We start from the raw sequence: 17914 nt of genomic DNA, 5'->3' as shown, positions 1-17914 counted from the left end.
CCACAGACCATGCTCTGCAGAACAGAAACACATCTGAAAACTCCCTGCTTAAGAAATGAAAGCAGAAAATCCAGAGACTAAAATTCAACTGCCTGTTCAAAGCCTTCAGAAGCTAATGTGAAGCCAACTACTTTTTGCAGCAGAGTCTCTCTCAGAAACTAGCTATGGGTGATAAGGAATTAAGTGTCAAATCACCTGCAGAAGAAGCAGTTCGACTAGTGGTTCATGTGGTTGCTAAACTCACACATATCTCTCCACCATAATGCTCTTATAATTATTATAAGAGACACGTTTGACTACTGTATATGATTCCTTTAATTTGGTACTTAAATTATTCAGTAAAGAGCCATAAGCCTAAGTTTCTGCCAGTTACAGCTCCATTCAATAATAGCTGTTACTGCTGTCTGAATTGTTCTTGGGCTTTCTGTAATGTCTCTGCTAAAGTACTCTACTGAGCAGTAGAGGATCATAACTGAATATCTTGTCTTATAACAACAAATTATTTATTAAAAGTTTAACAGAGACAAGATTAAATTAGTTTGTCTGTTTGGTTTGGATTTCTGTTAATATTAGTTTAGGCCTTAATCTGCTACTATGATTTTCTACTGAAAAGTAGGCTTCAAAACAAACTTACAGTTATTATGTTAGCTTCTTGGGTTAAGTTAATGCAAGACAAACTAATGAAAATAATACAGTTCGTAGAACACTGACATTATAAATTAAGTACATTCTTGGTGTTGATTTAGAAAGCTGGTTTGTAAAGTTGGTTTTCTAGTGATGCATCATAATTCATTAAACATCACAGGTATTTCGTCCTAGAACATTCTCCTGGTCTCTTGACAATTGGTGGTTTTACCATCATGTAATCAGCTATGTTTATTTGTAGATGGCCTTCTGCTATTTGCCAGAAGAAATCGTCTATAGCTCAAATACTCTGCTGTTTTCAATTTCATTTTTTCAAAAGCCATGCTGTACGTGAAGAGCTGTTCAGCTGGGAGCTGCTTTGCCTCCCCAGAGAAGTTATAGCATAAACATTCATTGAATCCAGAGCAGGAAAGAAATTCTCTTGCTGTGTTTGAAGTCTGCAGAAAAAAAGTAGTCAAGTTTAAAAGATTGAACTTGCTGAGCTTCTCTAGATGATTTGGAACCTACTCTTAATTTCTTCAAATCCTACACACTACAACATTCACCATGTTCTTTGGGGATAAAGGGCACTAAGGAAGAAGAAAATGAGATACAGCAAGGAAGAGTAATTTTCAAACCAACTGCTGTGAGTTAGTCTGTTCTGTTATGGGAACCCTGCGAAGATGATTCTGAAGACTTCAGCCTAGTCTCATAAACTCCCAATCAAACAGGCAGTATCCTTTGGTTAGGAAAACACTTTGGTCGTTCTGCAAATGATTCATCATATGTTAATAATTCATCATAATGCAAATAAACGACTTTCAGACTACAGGTAATTGGAAACTCTTTATCAGACCAGAAATTGGACTCCCGTTTCAATGGCAAAGGAATGTGGAAAGTGTGTGTGTGTGTGCACACGCATGTGTGTGTGTTTGCGTGTAGGGAAGAAGTGCCTCAACAACCTAATGCGTACCCTGGGCTGCCCTCAATACGTACCCTGGGCTGCCCTCTGTCATTTGCTCTTTTGTAAGGTGAAAGATGCAGACCTTCCTCTGTATCCCAAAGCACACAGTTGCTTCACCCACAACAGAAATATTTTAATTATGCCGTCTGAGAAAACTCAAGATTCAAGGGGTAGAAGGAAAAATTTTTTGGCTGTGCTTTGTTGACCCTTCTTCAGAGTAGTCATTACTGAGGAGGAGAAAGGGGTATACTTCACCCATTACTTGCTCAGCTTCCCCACTTTCCTCCATGGCATGACAGCTCCCTCCCCCCCAAGCTTACCCATCTATTTTCTTCCCCTCTGAGAGACAGGGCAGGAGCTCCTCTCTCCTGCTAGCCCTGAAGCAGATACACCACACGTACCTGCACCACACATAAGCCTGTTCATCTTCCCAGTGTCTTGCCTTGTGAAAACAAGGGTCAGAGAACAAGTTTTGTTTTTTTTTTTCCTTGCCACTATTATAGAAAACAGCTACTCCAGTTTTATATTGCCTCAAACCCTATGTTTTTACAGAAGGATAGGAAACATAGGTAGTGGCTAGGCAAACAATTTTAAGATTTCAGTCAAAAGGAAAAAAACAAACCAAACACACACTTCCCCCAAACAACACCTCAGAAGTGTGGCTATTCACCTTTGCAGCAAGGATTGCTAGTAAGTAGATCTTTTTGTTCAAGCTATACAATGTGACTTGTCAGCAGCACCTTCCCAAAGCCTCCTAATAAAGAAAAGAAATCCCAAAACAAAATGCTGTTTGGCCCATAATTGCTTTACTTGTGAATTTAACTTATGTAAAACCATTATTTCCCCTAAACATAAAACCATAATTCTCTACAACTTCTGTAATCAATGTTTTTGTGCTGACAGGAAACTACATGGCCTTTGCACTTCAGTGGGTTAGTTGGTTTGCTTTCTCCAAACTGCTTACATCTCATTCAGAAACTTTTGCCATAATATCTGTTTTGCCCATTTTGTGCACAATGTTAAGTAGTAGTACAAGGCTTAATTACCAAGAAATATGGTCTTTTCTACATTTGTACATAATACAGCTTTAAATAATATCTTACACAGTCACTTTAGCACTACTAGTCCAGTGCCTTTGTAAAATATGACTTACTCTTTCGTTGACGGGACAGGCTTATTTCTTTGCATGTCAACAAGTACTCAAAGTACTTCATCAAGACATCGAATATTAGTATACTTGCATCTTTTACTCATACAAAGAAACAGAGTATACTGGTAATATTTGTGTTTGCATACATGCGTGCACCTAAGAAGGCATCACTATTACATTAACCTCAGCTCACAGTCAGTAAATGAGAAAACTGATCACATTTAATACTTTAACAGGTGTCAGCCCAAGTTAACGGTGATACATTGATATGTGCTTAGCTATGCTTCAGATGAAAGCTCTTCCTTGGCACTTTTAAGGTAGAAATCTAGCTGACTGAGGAAAAGACCAAATCCAGAGGGGGCTGCACTGCAGTGATTCACTCTGTTACATTAATTAATAAGTACTAAGTTGTTGAACTAAATAACTGCTGAAAAAAATAATTTTTTTCACTAGACATCACAGTCTCCAAGCCAATGGGACTTTTTAACAGTAAGGTGTGGGGATTAATAATTAACAATTTATACTCTTCTTTATATTGCTAAGCTTCTGCCACCATCTACCTAAATTAAGATCACATTCACTGCTCTTAAAAACTGGCACAGCTCCATTAAGGCACAGCTCCATTAAAGTTTATGAAGCTCTGTCAATTCACACGGCAAAGAACTCGGCCTGTCATTTGTTTAAAGGTTATAAGCTTTGCCTGCAAAGATTACAATTCCACCTGGAATGCAGCTAGTCTTTAATTTATACAGCTGCCCATGTCAGCCAAAAGCTCTTTGCTTTAGACTATCAATGAAACAGAACAATGAAAATTTTAACCACATTTCTACATTCTTATAGGTACTAGGAAAGAAATTTTTTATCACATTATTTTATGCTGTACCTATGAAATTCCATCTTTTCCCCCTGCTGTTTTGAATAACTGTTGTTCAATATCATAAGAAAAGAAAACCTTTTTCCAATTATAGAAATAAAATAAAATTTAAAAAAACCCACACTTTATTCACTATCCTTTCTAATAACAAAATTTCCAGTTTAGGTTTTCAGTGTATAAACTGAATAACCAACTGTACCCTTGATATCCTAATTTATAATAATTACTCAAAAGAAAGAGAACAGTCCCCAGAGAAATATCATTAGGTCTGAGAATGGAAAAAAACATTATAAACATCTGAAAAAACTTACTTTGAAATGGGTGGCTTCTTCTTTTAAATGAACAAAGGTGAATATTAATGTGTTTTCAACTACAACTCCCTTTTGAGTTTTTTTGTGATTACACTTTCTTTCCTAACTATGTACTTCATAAACATGACAATTGTTGCCAATGATTTTTCACAGCATATGGCCAAGAGATGCATACAATTTTAATGGAAAGAGCATGCAAAAGCCTTCCTAATGTTAATCCTTGCAGAAGGAAGAGGTTTATCTTCAAACAAAGATCTACTTAAAGATGCTTGTGACAGCTGAGGAATTTATCTCCAATTCTTTTTGCCTGTGGTGTGCCACATTGCTATTTTTCCCACAGCAACATGCAAGCAGCAAACTAAGATGTCATATACATAATATTGAGATAAAAAATGACCCTATTTCCATGTCCATGTGATAAATGGAATGAAAGTTCAGTGAACACATATTTGCACATTAATTGAACTGCATGATTCTGTCCTGTTCAATCAAGTCACTACTGTATGTACCACAGGAAATTTTTCCCCAAGAATCATTAAACCAACTTTATCGCTCAAACACATACACATTTTCACCTATTTATCTTCTTGCCTTGCCAAGATAGAAAAAAAAAGTTACTTCTGTATATACACATGATTGAAAACACATACACATGAATTTATATATTACTATATCACATTGATATGATGAGAACCTGAAATAAGTGTCACCATTCACTGTAATAATCGGCAAACAAAGGTACTTGATCAACTTTTATAGCCTATAAATATTTAGGAGACATCTGAGCTTTGAGAATATTAAGTTTTCCCTTAGAAATCAAGTTTCCTTTGGCTGATTTAATCATTAAGATCAATATGACACATCTACAATTCTGACAGTTTGGTACTCCTTAAATTCACAACAAAAAGATTGAGAAAAGTGTGATTAATACAGCATCTTTAAAATCTTAATCAAAATATGTTAAAAGTCCCATACAGGCAGTGAAAACTTACAAATTTTAGCAAAAAAGCCACAGAAGTAAAATACTAAACAGAATCAGTAGACAAAGTGCACTTTCGAGTCAATACTAATGTTTCAGTGAAACTAGCTTATATTAATTTCTGTTGCCATCAAATTAATGACACACACTGCTGAAACATATTCTGAAGCCACATATTCATATAAATGTGCATGTGTATGTGTGTGTATATATATATATAATCACAGAAAAGGCATACATGATGGTTCACAGTTGTCATTCTTTTATTAAATCTAATTATCTTCTGAAGCCTCTGCAGGAGTCCTGTCCAAACAGATTCTGGGGTTTGGGGGTGAGTGGGTTTTGTGCAGCCTCTAGATCCTTGGAGGAAAAAAATTCAATTTATGACTTAATGGTCTGTATTAATCCCAACAGCCCTGTTGGAAGTTGTGTAGATCTGGATAAGAATACTTCCTCTTTAATAGCACACTTTCTGAAGTACAATGAAATCCCAGTCTGAACAAAAAGCCAGACTTCTGTCACACTATGTTCCATAAACAGCTTTAGTGTCCTGACCAAAGGGACTGAGTAGCATTTGAGTGACAAAAGGACAAAAGAGAAAACCAGGAAAACTTCACAAAGCAGACCTTGAAAGGAAGACTGAAGCTCTAAATAAATAAATAAATAAATAAATAAAACTAAACAAGCAATTAAAAGACTGTTTCCAGAGACAGACTTCATTAGGGAAGACTGTGCATCTTTAAACGAAGCACATTTAGGTAACTGACTTAACCCATGGACCATTATTTATACACATATTTAAAAGAAAAATCCTAGTCTGAAACCTGTGTAGACGATGGAGTTTCAGCTACCAGAGCCACACAGAAGACTCTGCATGGTCCAGTAATGATCAAGATTTCAGTCAACAGATATTATGATCTTGTTTTGCAATCACTCCCCTAGAAGCACCACGAAGCACATGGGTATACCTTCAGCTGTACTGGGGCAGCTGGAAAAAAAAAAGCTCATTTTTAACAGCTTACAAGACCTAAGATTTTGTCACTGGAACTGAGTAAAGACAACTGATGTGACCAAATCATTGCCAAACTGGATGACAGCTAATGTCTAATACTTACTTAAAGAAATACAAACCAAAAGCTAAAGTTCCAATGATGTCTTTTATAAATGCTCTTTTCAATAATATTTAATCAACTAGTTAGTCAACTTGTTATTTCTAAACTGATGTATTGTATGATTCAATATATTTGGGTTTTTACGAAAGTTTTGTAATTTTTGTTCATTATCTTTTGTTGAACTATTTGCTTTTCAATGATAGAAGCTTCTGTTTCTATGAGTAAGTAGTCCCCAAACCATAAATTATATCCTATAGTTTTGACATCATTTATTTTCATAGCATTATACATGCCAACCTTTTGACTACTCAAGATCAAAAGAGTTGCTCTCCAGGCTCATATTTCACTACAGCTCTCATATTTTATGCAGCAAATTAGGTTTTGTAGTAGCAGCTACGGCGAGACTGTCTCTCACACTGCACAGCTTAAAATTACTGTAGAGGATTTCATATTGAAGGAGCATGATCCTATAAATTCATACTCCAGTAAAAAATGGGTGAAAACTTCCTATAATTCCTTCCCATCCATTATGTACAGCTTTTACGCATATATATATATATATGTAACCAGTGTGGTTAAACCTCAAAATCACAAAAGGCAGTCAGGATTCTGCCTTCAGTAATAAAAGCTGGAGGGGAATCTAGCACATGCTAATAAAGGCAGGTGTTTTAAGCGTTCAGAGGGGGATGCACTCAAATCATGTTCAAAGGTCACCTGCCAGGCACGCACTGCTATGAATTTCTTTTCTGCCACATTTGGAATGTCCATATTAACCTGCCAGGATAATTGCTACAGCTGGGAGTTCCCGTCACTGACGATCAAGAGTTTATTATGTATCTGAAGACACAGGTAGGTGCTCAGCAGGATTTATATGTGACACTGAATTACCCACAGACACGTTTCAGTGGGAGTTCAGACCCCTGCTCAGCTCATATGCTTGTAAAATACTTTTCAGTGGAAATTACCTATGGGTAAACATCAAAATAACAACTTCTGTACAGTTAGAACTGTTCAGTTCTAAAAACTTGACAAGTAAAAATTACTCTGACACATAATGACTGAAATTACATTTAAAATTATTAATATTCACGGTGGCAATATAATAAACAATTATCAAGTGATTGCAAGGGTTTTTTTTAAACTAGTGATACCTATTTGTGACAACTTATGACTCAGTCAAATTTGAAAGGATTTCAAATCTCGCTGTAATAATTATCCTCTAGATAAATTCTAAAGCCGTGCTACAAACCATAGAAGTGGTAAACCCCTTTAAATCATCATCATTATGACTATATGGAAAGCATTAGGCTACACTTCTACAGAAACTGCTACTGCTCTTTGCTCTTTAAAATGAAAATATTTTCTTGCTTTATATAAATAAATGAACATTAAAAAAATACTGATAGCAAATCCTTTATTGATCACTCAGTGCCTTGCTCTTCTATGGAAGAAGGAACACATAGCTGGATAGGATTAATACATAGGTTCAATCAAATGCCTTGGTTGATGCAAAATATTGATGCATTAGAAAAGAGAGAGGCTGTAATCCATTCATTCATCCTGAAAAAACAATCTGAAAATAAAAATGGAAATGTCTTCTGTCCTGAGCACGTACTTACCCTGGAGTGATGGCAGATGAGGTCTTTGCGTGTTAAGTGTGCTTTGGAGAATAAAGTAGGACACAGAGGCTAGGAAGACTGAATGACATGGTTTTATCTACCATGGCTTTTTAATATAACACCTGCAATTTATCCTAAGAGTATCCGCAAAGCATTCATGTTTCACCAAATAAAGTTTCCATTGATATCATAGTTTTCCCATATATATAAATGAAACAGCCAACAGGATTAAAAAAATACTCGTATACTAGCAAAATAAATTATAAGCCTACTAGGAACAGAGCACAGTGCAAACTATCAAAACAATAGCAGTGGAGCAATGTTGGAAGACACACATTTTCTTAGAAAATTCTGCTATCTGTTTACACACTTCTACTGACTCCTTTTCAAAAATGAATTAGTTCACTTTGGCATTAAAACTGAGAAAAACAGATAGTGTGGTCCTGCTGGCAATGGAACCCCACAGTTCTGCTACTGACCTGCCACATGACTTCCTCCGTTTCGCTCTAGCCATTTTATGTATTATCTACGTAAGTGCATAAGACCTTTGAAATACTGTGTAACACATGCCTGTACACAACCTGAAAGACCAGGATTCCAGCTGGGGCCTCTAGGCATTAGTGTAATGCAAATAGACAATAATATCAGCAAGCACAAATGCTCTGAATAGCTTTCAGGCCATATCTGTTTAAGACACCTTGCATATGCATCTCTCCCATCATTCATGCAAACATCTTTCCGCAGCACCACAAGCATACATGATTTTTCATAAACATTTTACGAACAAAAAAATAGATGAAACAATTGTACATCCTGTCAGAGGAATTTTTCCCCACTCTCCACCCCACACACAGAGCAGCAAAAGGGCGACTGAAGTGTAATACATTTATTGGCCTTTTCAGAACTACGCTGCTCACCAGGCCTGACATATTCCTGCCACATAAGGGAAGTGGGGGGCTGAACAGCGACATTTCCCGATTATCAAGGACCTTATGGACTGCAGCATAAATCAGTCACAGTTTTGTTATCATTACAGCCACATTCTGCTTACTGTTCTGAGGTTTGCCTTAAACTAATTTAATAACCTCCTTGCTTTTGAGCTGATTTTGATTTCCAGTTTTGTTGAGACATACTGGCAGCCTTTGGTTTGTAAGAGTGAGAAAAGGCTGCCTTGACATTCCTCACATAAAAGCAGGCAGAGAGCGTGCACACAGTTACACCAAACTTGTATTTCAATCAGGCATGACCTCTAACTTCTCACAAGGAGGCGGCCTTGAACTGCACTGTAGCATTTATTCAACTGTGGGGCAGGAAAACAGGAATCATAAGCAGCTGTTTTCTGTTTTGGTCACAATTTTTGTTTCAGAAAGAGGAAAAGAAATTATGCTTTCCCCAACATAATTTACCTTACAGCTGATTAGAAAGAAGGGCACTGGAAAAAGTCACATAGTTTATTGAATTATGTGGTTTTTGAAGGGGACAAATGTATATTCAAAAAGGTTATAAAAGGACTAGAGTGCCATATACCTGTATTAGATAAAGTTAGCAGAAATTTAAAAAGTATTTCCTCAAACTGTGAGCTTCCAGGGAATTATGTTATAAATTTATGATTAAGTATTGCATATGTTGTGGCAATATATACAGTGTATAGCTGTATTTGAGGCTGTTTGCAGGCCCAATTTGTAATGACATTAACATGATCCATTACATGTTTTATTGTGCAAGAGACCAGAGTAATTTGTGATAAAAATCTTCATATTTAATTACTTATGCATAAGTTTTTTCTTTTTCAAGATGCTTCTAACTTGCACATTTACAAGACTATGACACTAAAAGACACAGCGTAGGCAGATTTGGCAATTATTCTTGGAAGGCTTCACTGCCTAACTTTGACTCTGTCACTCTTTGTTGCCCCTTTGTGTTAAATGATGGAGGAAAGGTCTTTGGATTACTTGACAGCTTCCTCTAGATATACTTTTTTCTCTACAGTTGATATGTGGCAACCAGCATTTGGAAAATAACAGACTTGTTTGTATCTTCCTAAGACATTCAACAGTAATACAAACATGCTAAGTTTTCATTCAGACTTCATACAAAATTCAGCAAGGGAACACAGCTATGTCAACTAAGAAGAAAAAGACAAATAATCAAGTTTCAAGACTACTTGGATCAACAGTTCAAGAACAACCAAAGAGCAGTTCTAATAAAAGATTTTACAAAGCCAACATATGGTTTTGAGTTGTTTTGTTTTGTTTTTTTTCCAGAAGCAGACTAGAGATCTTGCAACACAAGCATTATACAGTAGTAGAGAACTGAGGAGCTCAAATGGGTGACACAAAGTCATAGAAAACCAGAACAAAGCTATTTGGGTTTGTATCATGAAGACCAAGAGTAAATAAAATAAAATCAGGCAAATCATGAGGCCACTATTCTCAAACCTAAGGATACATCTAGTATGTCATCCACTCAAACCATCATTTAAGTTGTGTTAGCCTCAAAATACAACAAAATTGTACTGTGTTATGCTTAACATACAGTGGGCTACGTAGGTCCCAGGAAGAAGCCTTGGGAAGTTTGCCATTATGTCAAAAGAGTAATTTCCCTAAAGCTGAAAATTGTCTCTAATTCAAAAACTCAGCAAGCAGTTCTGCATGCTTATTATTCTTTTTAGCTGTTACTCTTGTGAGTTATTCCACTGAATTCAGTAGGACTACCTACAAACTACACTATCGCCCTGGTTCAGGAAAACAATTGTCCTTTACTTTCAATGAGAATTTTCCCTGTATTGGGGAACTTTGACATTTCTTTTGAGTACTTTCATGAATGAGATAAACAGCATCTAACAATCCCCTCTTACATACAGATTTGTGCCTACTAAGTCAGCCGGTCCAGGGGCTGAAGCACAAAAGCCGGTTGATAAGGTTTTTTAAAGGACAACCAAATGTATTAACTCTCTTAAGCTTCTCAAATGCTGAAAGTACTAACAAAGCAACAAAACTGACTAACTTGTAATATTTCTAGAATTTTACACACACAAAAGAAAAAAGTATATAGGAAAAATTTATAAATAAATTAGAAAACAGAATTTATAAGGGAACATTGATAGTAGTACCTGTACAGTCAAATCTAAGCCCCAAAAGGTCCCATTACAAAACAAGAAACTCAAAGTGAACAATTACTAGTGGACTCCATTGATATAAGAGCACCAGGAGTCCCAAGCAGCACAACAGTGAAAAACTGGATACAAATCCTACTCCCAAAACTCTCTGAGACAAGCCAAGTATGCAATTGAATCAGACCAGCAAAACTGAATGCTATTACAGTCACAATCTAAATAAAAATGAATTATGTCATTCTTTTACAGTATGCAAGTGAACTTGTGTCCTTGTTCTTTAAAGTAACTAGCACAGTTTATCTATTCTCTTTAATAATGCAATTTAATTTACCGAAAGTTCATATTAAAAATTTATCTGACTGCAGCAGTTAGATCACCTAGACATTTTGTCATAGTTAAACATTAGCTTTGGAGTACATCAGAAATTCCCTACTGTGAGTCCGAGAACTGTTTCATATAGAAATGCTCTGAGCTTCCAATTGACATTACATTTAAATGAGTCAGTAACTGTGCACTGAATAAAAATATCTGACAGTTATTAAAAGTGCAGTGACTTATTCAACAGCAACGTTCAAGAGAGACAAATGCAGTACAACACACAGCAGTAGGCACAAAGGACTGCCATTTTTGCTTTAGCCGTCAGTTATTCAACATATACTCCAGTAGCCATAATATTTTCACCTCTAAGAATAGTGTTAGACCCATTAAGACCATGTCAAGTACTCACACATGAATAGAAAAGCTGACAAAATAAAAATGAATCCAAAATGATCGATCTAAACCATAGCAACGTCAAGGACCCAATGCAGGCAAGATGTGATACAGGTAATGTCATTCCAAAATTTCACAAGAATTCAGCTAGCAGCATTCTGTCACAAAACTAAACTTCTCTCTCATGTCCCAGTCTGTTCAAACAGCTCATGTCATATGGTACCAGATAAGTGAGGCATGCTAGATACTGACTTGGAAGGAATGCATGCCAACCACCAGATCCAACTGGAGCAGATACAGTACCCTTGCTGTGAGGCAAAGTAGAAAAATTGAAGGGAATAGTGAAAAAGTCAGATAGCCACCTTCTGTTGATGCAAAATTATAACACTTGCTCAACAAAGCTCTGAACTATGTGGTTTCAATGTCATGGAAATCTTCAGAAAGACCTACATCATGATAAAACTTGCCTGGGAGGACTTTTATCAGCTCATTCTTATAGAAAGACAAGAATTCCAAAGATTGACTCATCAAACACTAGAAGCAGCACCAGTGCTATAGCAAAGTCTCTTAAATTTTCACCCCCGAACTGTAAGAAAGCTAGTCCCACGACCAAGCCGCAGACAGCTATTTAATATTCCACCAGTATAAAACAGGATTTCCTACCTCAGCTCTTCTGGCAGCCAGTGTTGTCAAAACCTGAAAATTACAGGAAAAATGCATTAGTATCGATTCAACAAACCAGGAGCGGGATTAATTTGCTTTTGAGGTAACTGACATCAAGTGGTTGTTATGGCTTGAGGGAAAGGAGCTGAAAAGAACGGTCTTTCACACTGAGGAGACTATACACCTCTTGCACATCAGTAAGCAAAACCAGGTCTAAATTAAGAGTACAGTAACATTAAGGAATATTATTGGGCAAAAATTCAGAAAACATACCAAAACAGACCAGGAAAATTATTTTTCTATTTTTACTAATTTTTAATCTGTTTCTGAACACAAATGATGAGTAATGCAACTAATAAGCTATTCTAACGCACCAAGACAATTACCAGGATACACTTTGAAAATCAGCCAGCTTAGTTTCATGGTGCTAGAAGCAAGAAGAAAGTTTGAAGAACACATGTAAAGTGTGACAAAGAAAGGTTTGCCAGCTTCTTCTCACTAGTGACATACTGTATAGGGTGTAGGGGGGTGTGTTTGGCAGCAAGGGAGCTGCAGGGAGCTTCGTATCTCTAGTTTTAGACACCAAACCGTAACTAAGTCAACTATGATCACAAACTTGCACGAAATCCAGTTCAGGCGATACAGATATAACTGCCATTTATGTTACTTATTAAGTAACTTAAACCCTTTAAATAGACACAGATATACTTTAATATTATAGGTCAAATAACACACATCCAGCTAATAAGCTGTTATTAGACTATGAAGACCATTAAAGCATGTCTGTAAATCAAAAGTATTTGTTGGAAATTTATGTTACAATATTGTCACAACTTTACTAGGTTGAAAAATGCTTAATGAGACTGACTCCTAGCTATAATTCTGTCTACATGGCAATAGCTCTTTCTTTACATTGGGGTTAATAATCACTTTTACAAGATATCACCAATTCTCCCCAGTTTTTAGGAGCAGGAGATGGAGTGACCAGCCACGACTCGGAGGGGAGGGGAAGGAGAGCGCAGGGTTTAATGACTGGAGCTCAGCCTGTACAGCAAAACAGACAATTTGTGTGCAGGAGCTGCTGTTCAATGGAAGACATCTGTGGATTCATCAAAAAACGGTTTAAAAGGAATTTAGGAATGGAAATGAACTCCTGTCACATCACAACAAGGTGTCTGCAATCACAAACAGTTATTTAATTTAACCTGATTCAAAAACAGATTCAGCCCCATTTGAAATGTGTAACTTTTGTCACTAATAGGATTTTTGAAGGCTGTTCATGAATTTCCCTCACACAAGCCGAGCTTACCTTATTTAAATTTCATTTATTTACAGTCTATCACCTGTTTTTATGTTATTCTTCTTCATTGATATTCTTTAGCATTAGCAGTTACTTTTCCTTTCCAACATGAACCTTACGTGAAGTCATCACATCCATTCTCTGCTAGCATTCCATTAGGCTTAACACGTCCCTCTGCAAGTTCCCCTCACAAGACGGTCTTTCAACTACTAAACTCACTAGTTATGCTCTACTTACTACAATTTCATTACATCTTTCTTGGAGGCAATGACTAAAAGCATATACTGTAGAGGAAATATCCAAAACCTAGCTTAACTTAAAACACCCGAATTTGGAGTGGAGTTTCCTGAAGCTCTCCTAAGTCCTGCTCTAACCTATCTTTCAGAGGTGCCTATCTCCCTCGATCAAATACCTAAGTAATGTGGATGTAACTGAGTTCTAACCAAGGGCTCACTAATGCCATGCAATATAACTACTCTTCTAATAATTCACCTGGTATGTCCAACGCCTCTATTTTTCATTTATACAGCCACATCTTCCTGGTGTTTTATAGCCATCCAGTAGTCAGCTGGACCACTGGAAACATTATGCCCATATTATGCCTACATCTTTCTTCTCCAAGTTATTGTCGGATAAATCCCTGTTCAGCAGTTGAATTCCAGTTAGTTCCTAGAAGCACCGCTTTTTTTTTTTTTTTTTTTAAGTTGGTATTAGTAACATTAATTCACTTCTTGTGTTTCAATCTGCCAAACCATCCATCTCTTCCTTCCTTTAACATATCAGGCTCTTCTACATTAGCAATTCCCCCCCAGCTTTACATTTTTATGAAATTTCATTAACACATTCTTATGCCAAGCACGCTAATGAAAAATTGTCAAATGAAGTGACAAATACCTCAATAGAGCGACACTGCTAAAAGAAGCATTATGTTGAGCAGCGCAGTACGGCACCGCCAGCAGGTCACGGGGCAGTCACACCAGAGTGAGTTAGTGAAATACTTCGCCAGCCCTGGCTACACAGCTGAGCAAACTGGGCTGTATCCAGGCTGGACACAGGGATGCGAACATAACCTGAGATATTTCTGAGAACTCTGTGAGTGGTCCTTATACCAGAGGGACTACGATCTTTAACAGCATACTCATGACTATATAAACAGAGACAGAGATGGAGTGTTTCTGTTTAAAGTGATGACATTCCTCAAGCTAATGTTTAATTAATAAATAGTAAAACACATTAATTTAACATTGTAGGTCAAACAACACTCATGAAATTAATGAGCTGACTGTTGTTAGTCTGTGCAGACCTGACAACTTTCTGAAAGTTTTAACAGATATTTTTATTTAAGTTTATGTACTTTAATGCTGTGAATTACCATTCTGTTTGTAGGACTGATTTCTTCCTCCCCCCTTCACCCCTACCTCCTCCCCCAGTTTCTGAAACTTATAATTTCTAGACCAGCAGCTGTATCTTCTGTCATGTTTGAGAAGTCAGTGAACGCAGACACCAGAGCAGTACAACGTGTATGACACAGAACAGCAGTTGGGAAGCCAAAAAGCGTCAGTGTGTCACAGTGAGATTGCTCAATTAAACCCCCTGAGAGGGCACTGCCAGGTGTCAGGCTCCATGAGCAGAGCACCCACTGAGATCAGTAGCCGAGTCACCTGACACACAAACCCAATTTATTCATTCCCATCCTGGGCAGTCCTGGGTAAGGAAGTACCTATAATTATGTCTTTATCATAACCTAATTGTTACAGAAGGCGGGGAGAGGGGACAAGCCAAGGGGAGGAGCAGCAAGCAGGAGGTGCAGTGTAGACAACGTGCCTGTCGCAACTTGTTGATCTTGCTTTGTAAGGCCGGTGGCTTTCTTTGTAGATCATCCTACCTGCAATAGCCTCTTGTTCTTACCAATGATTCACATTAAGTATGACATTCTTTTACTGTCTTTTGCTGTCCCCCTGATATTTTACGTACTAGTACATACTAGTTAAGAACACAGCAACTTCATCAAGAGAAATCACAGCTTTGGTAAGGGATTCCTGTCTTTCTCACAGTAATTCCTCTGTGACATAAAAACCCCGTGGTTTTATGTCACTTCCCCAGGGAAGCTGCAATTTATTTCTCTTGTGCTAGCAGCTCTACATGATTGACAGAAAACATCCTTAAAAATGGCTTTTTTGCTACTCATGAAAGTTGCACTCAATTCAGAACTTCCCACATTCTACATGAGGAATCCCATGACTACTGACAAAAATGTAGATATGGTGATAACACTGCAAATAGAGTAAATGGTCTTTTAAAGTATGTTTACTGCTTTTTAGGCATTTAGAAAGGTCTTATCATGAGGTGCATGCATACATAGTTCCTACTCTCCAGAATTAAAAAGACAGTACTTGCCATTCTACACCAGTATCCAAATAGTTGCCATTTGTTATGTATCTCAAGGCAGCACCTTACCACAAAGAAAGTAACCTTGAATGAAGAAAGCTCCTGAAACGTGAAACTGGAAACCTCATTTAATGTCATTTTTTGTATTAAATATATATGAAATTCCCTGTGTAAAAGCTCAAAGATAAAAAAGCAGGAAAAAATTGAAAGGAACATATTATGAGCCAAGATTCTCATGTATCACTTCCCTGAAAGCCAGTAACCATTTCACTGAACTGTCTCACGTCATCAACACGTGAAGCTCTTTTTCTGTTACTTATTCTTCTAGAGAAGATATTTCCTTATTTTTTTCAATTTCTCACATCGATCTGAATCCTGTACAAACAAAAAACAAACAAAATAAAAAACTAAAGAAAAAAAAACCCACAACCAAACAAAAAAAACCACAAACAAACCCCAAACAGTTTTTACCTCTAATATCTTTCCCCCTTCCTAAGTTCCTACAGAGTGAGAGAAGGATTATATCGATCCTAGTCCAGGAAACAAAATGCATGGAAGCCCTTCACTGTATGCCCATCTTTAGCTCGTCCTGTTTCAAACTCCCCGAAGGCATGCATATGTGCTATGTCAAAAAAACACTCACTGAAGGAGCTGCAGCCAAAGGTCCTTCAGTTCAGTGAACATCTTTTCTGTGCTTAGCTGTGAACATCACCTATTTCCATAGCAGGATTAAAAAAACCAAAAATGCTGCAAATAAACATTTATAATAAGCTTAAGAAATCCATCTCCTGTACTTTGGGCTTTAGAAATTCTTTTGGAATATTAGGCAAAGAGGATTTTGAGAATGAAGGAAATATATAACGCTAGGGGGAAAAAATCAAAAAGATTGGAATTGTCAATGACAAGATGGAATTGCTTTTATTTCTTTTTCTTCCACCATTGATGTTAATAAAGTGACCTGAGAGCCATTTCCTTCAACAGGCAGATATTTGAGAAAGTGATTTTATTACAATACAGCTTTTGATGTATGTAAGCCACCTCTCATGTTGTTGCAGGACGGTTAGAAGGCAAACACGACTATCATTCATGTCATACAGTGTGAGTGAACCTTTGTGCAGCAATGAGCGGCGCACACAGCTGGATGTGCAGGTCATGATTCATTCAAACTCTGCCACGAGAGCTGGGGAAGTGGAAGACAGTGAGTCAAGTTACATTTCTTTTTAGAGACAGTTTCATTTCTTAGATGTAAAATACATGACCAACAAACATTTCTGGAAGAGACCTTCACTCACTCTCACTGTTAACTGATACCTCCCCACTGCTTAAGTGGTCCTGAAACTACTGCAGTACACACACCCGCAACTAATAATTAATAACTAATTAAGGCTAGCATTGACAAGGAGATCAAGGGTAGAAATTTGAGAAGGTTTTGAGAATGGCTTGGCATTTATCTAAAGAAATGTGAAACACTGCCTTCTCTCACTGAGCTTAGGCAGTTTTACAAATTACAATTTGATAATCACCACGCTGCAACCTTCTATTAATTTCTGAATTCACCTGCAGGTTGGGACAGATATAAGATTTATTGCCCATTGGTTTTTCCCCTTTTTCATTTACCTGGAGCAGTCCCTCGTCTGGCTCCTCAGGATTCAGAACATATTTCTGATTGTGATTCACAGCCCATGCCACAGAACAGAATTTGAGCTGTTGAAGCCATTCTGTGAGAGGTATGCGAAGAAGCCAGCCTTAAGCTGAGTATTCTCACTACCTCTGCACTCCGTTATGTGAACAATTACCTGCAATATCACTGGTTCACCATGGTAAACAATGACAGCAGAACAGGAAAAACAAGGAAAAAAACCCAAAACCGAAAATAAAACCCAAAAAAACCCCAATCCAACCAACCCACTTAGTAATATTCCAATGTAATGCCTGACACTCTTAATGCTGATAAAATTAAAAAAAAAAGCAACTCCAGACTTTAATACTTTGCCTCCTGAAGCACTATGCGTATGAAATGTGAAATTCTAATGTATCTAGCCAAATTTAGTGAAGTAATTGTGATAAATAGAGCTATAAATCTGTTATTTTAACACATTTAAAT

At 37.1% G+C, this 17914-nt stretch overlaps 1 protein-coding gene across 13 annotated transcripts in view; it reads right to left on the bottom strand.

Moving 5' to 3' along the window:
- RBFOX1 (RNA binding fox-1 homolog 1) overlaps positions 1–17914 on the bottom strand; it is a 1334594-nt gene that overhangs the window by 998395 nt on the left and 318285 nt on the right. For all 13 annotated transcript variants that reach the window (XM_080382970.1, XM_080382948.1, XM_080382979.1 and 10 more), the window contains exon 3: positions 12123–12155. In XM_080382970.1, coding sequence (XP_080239096.1) covers positions 12123–12155 — 33 coding nt within the window. The remainder of the gene's footprint in view (positions 1–12122; positions 12156–17914) is intronic.

The sequence above is a fragment of the Falco punctatus genome, assembly GCF_963210335.1.
Source record: "Falco punctatus genome assembly, chromosome: 4".
Classification (NCBI taxonomy): Eukaryota; Metazoa; Chordata; class Aves; order Falconiformes; family Falconidae; genus Falco; species Falco punctatus.
The sequence above is the reverse complement of the archived record's forward strand: the minus strand, read 5'-3'. Positions and strand labels throughout refer to the sequence as shown.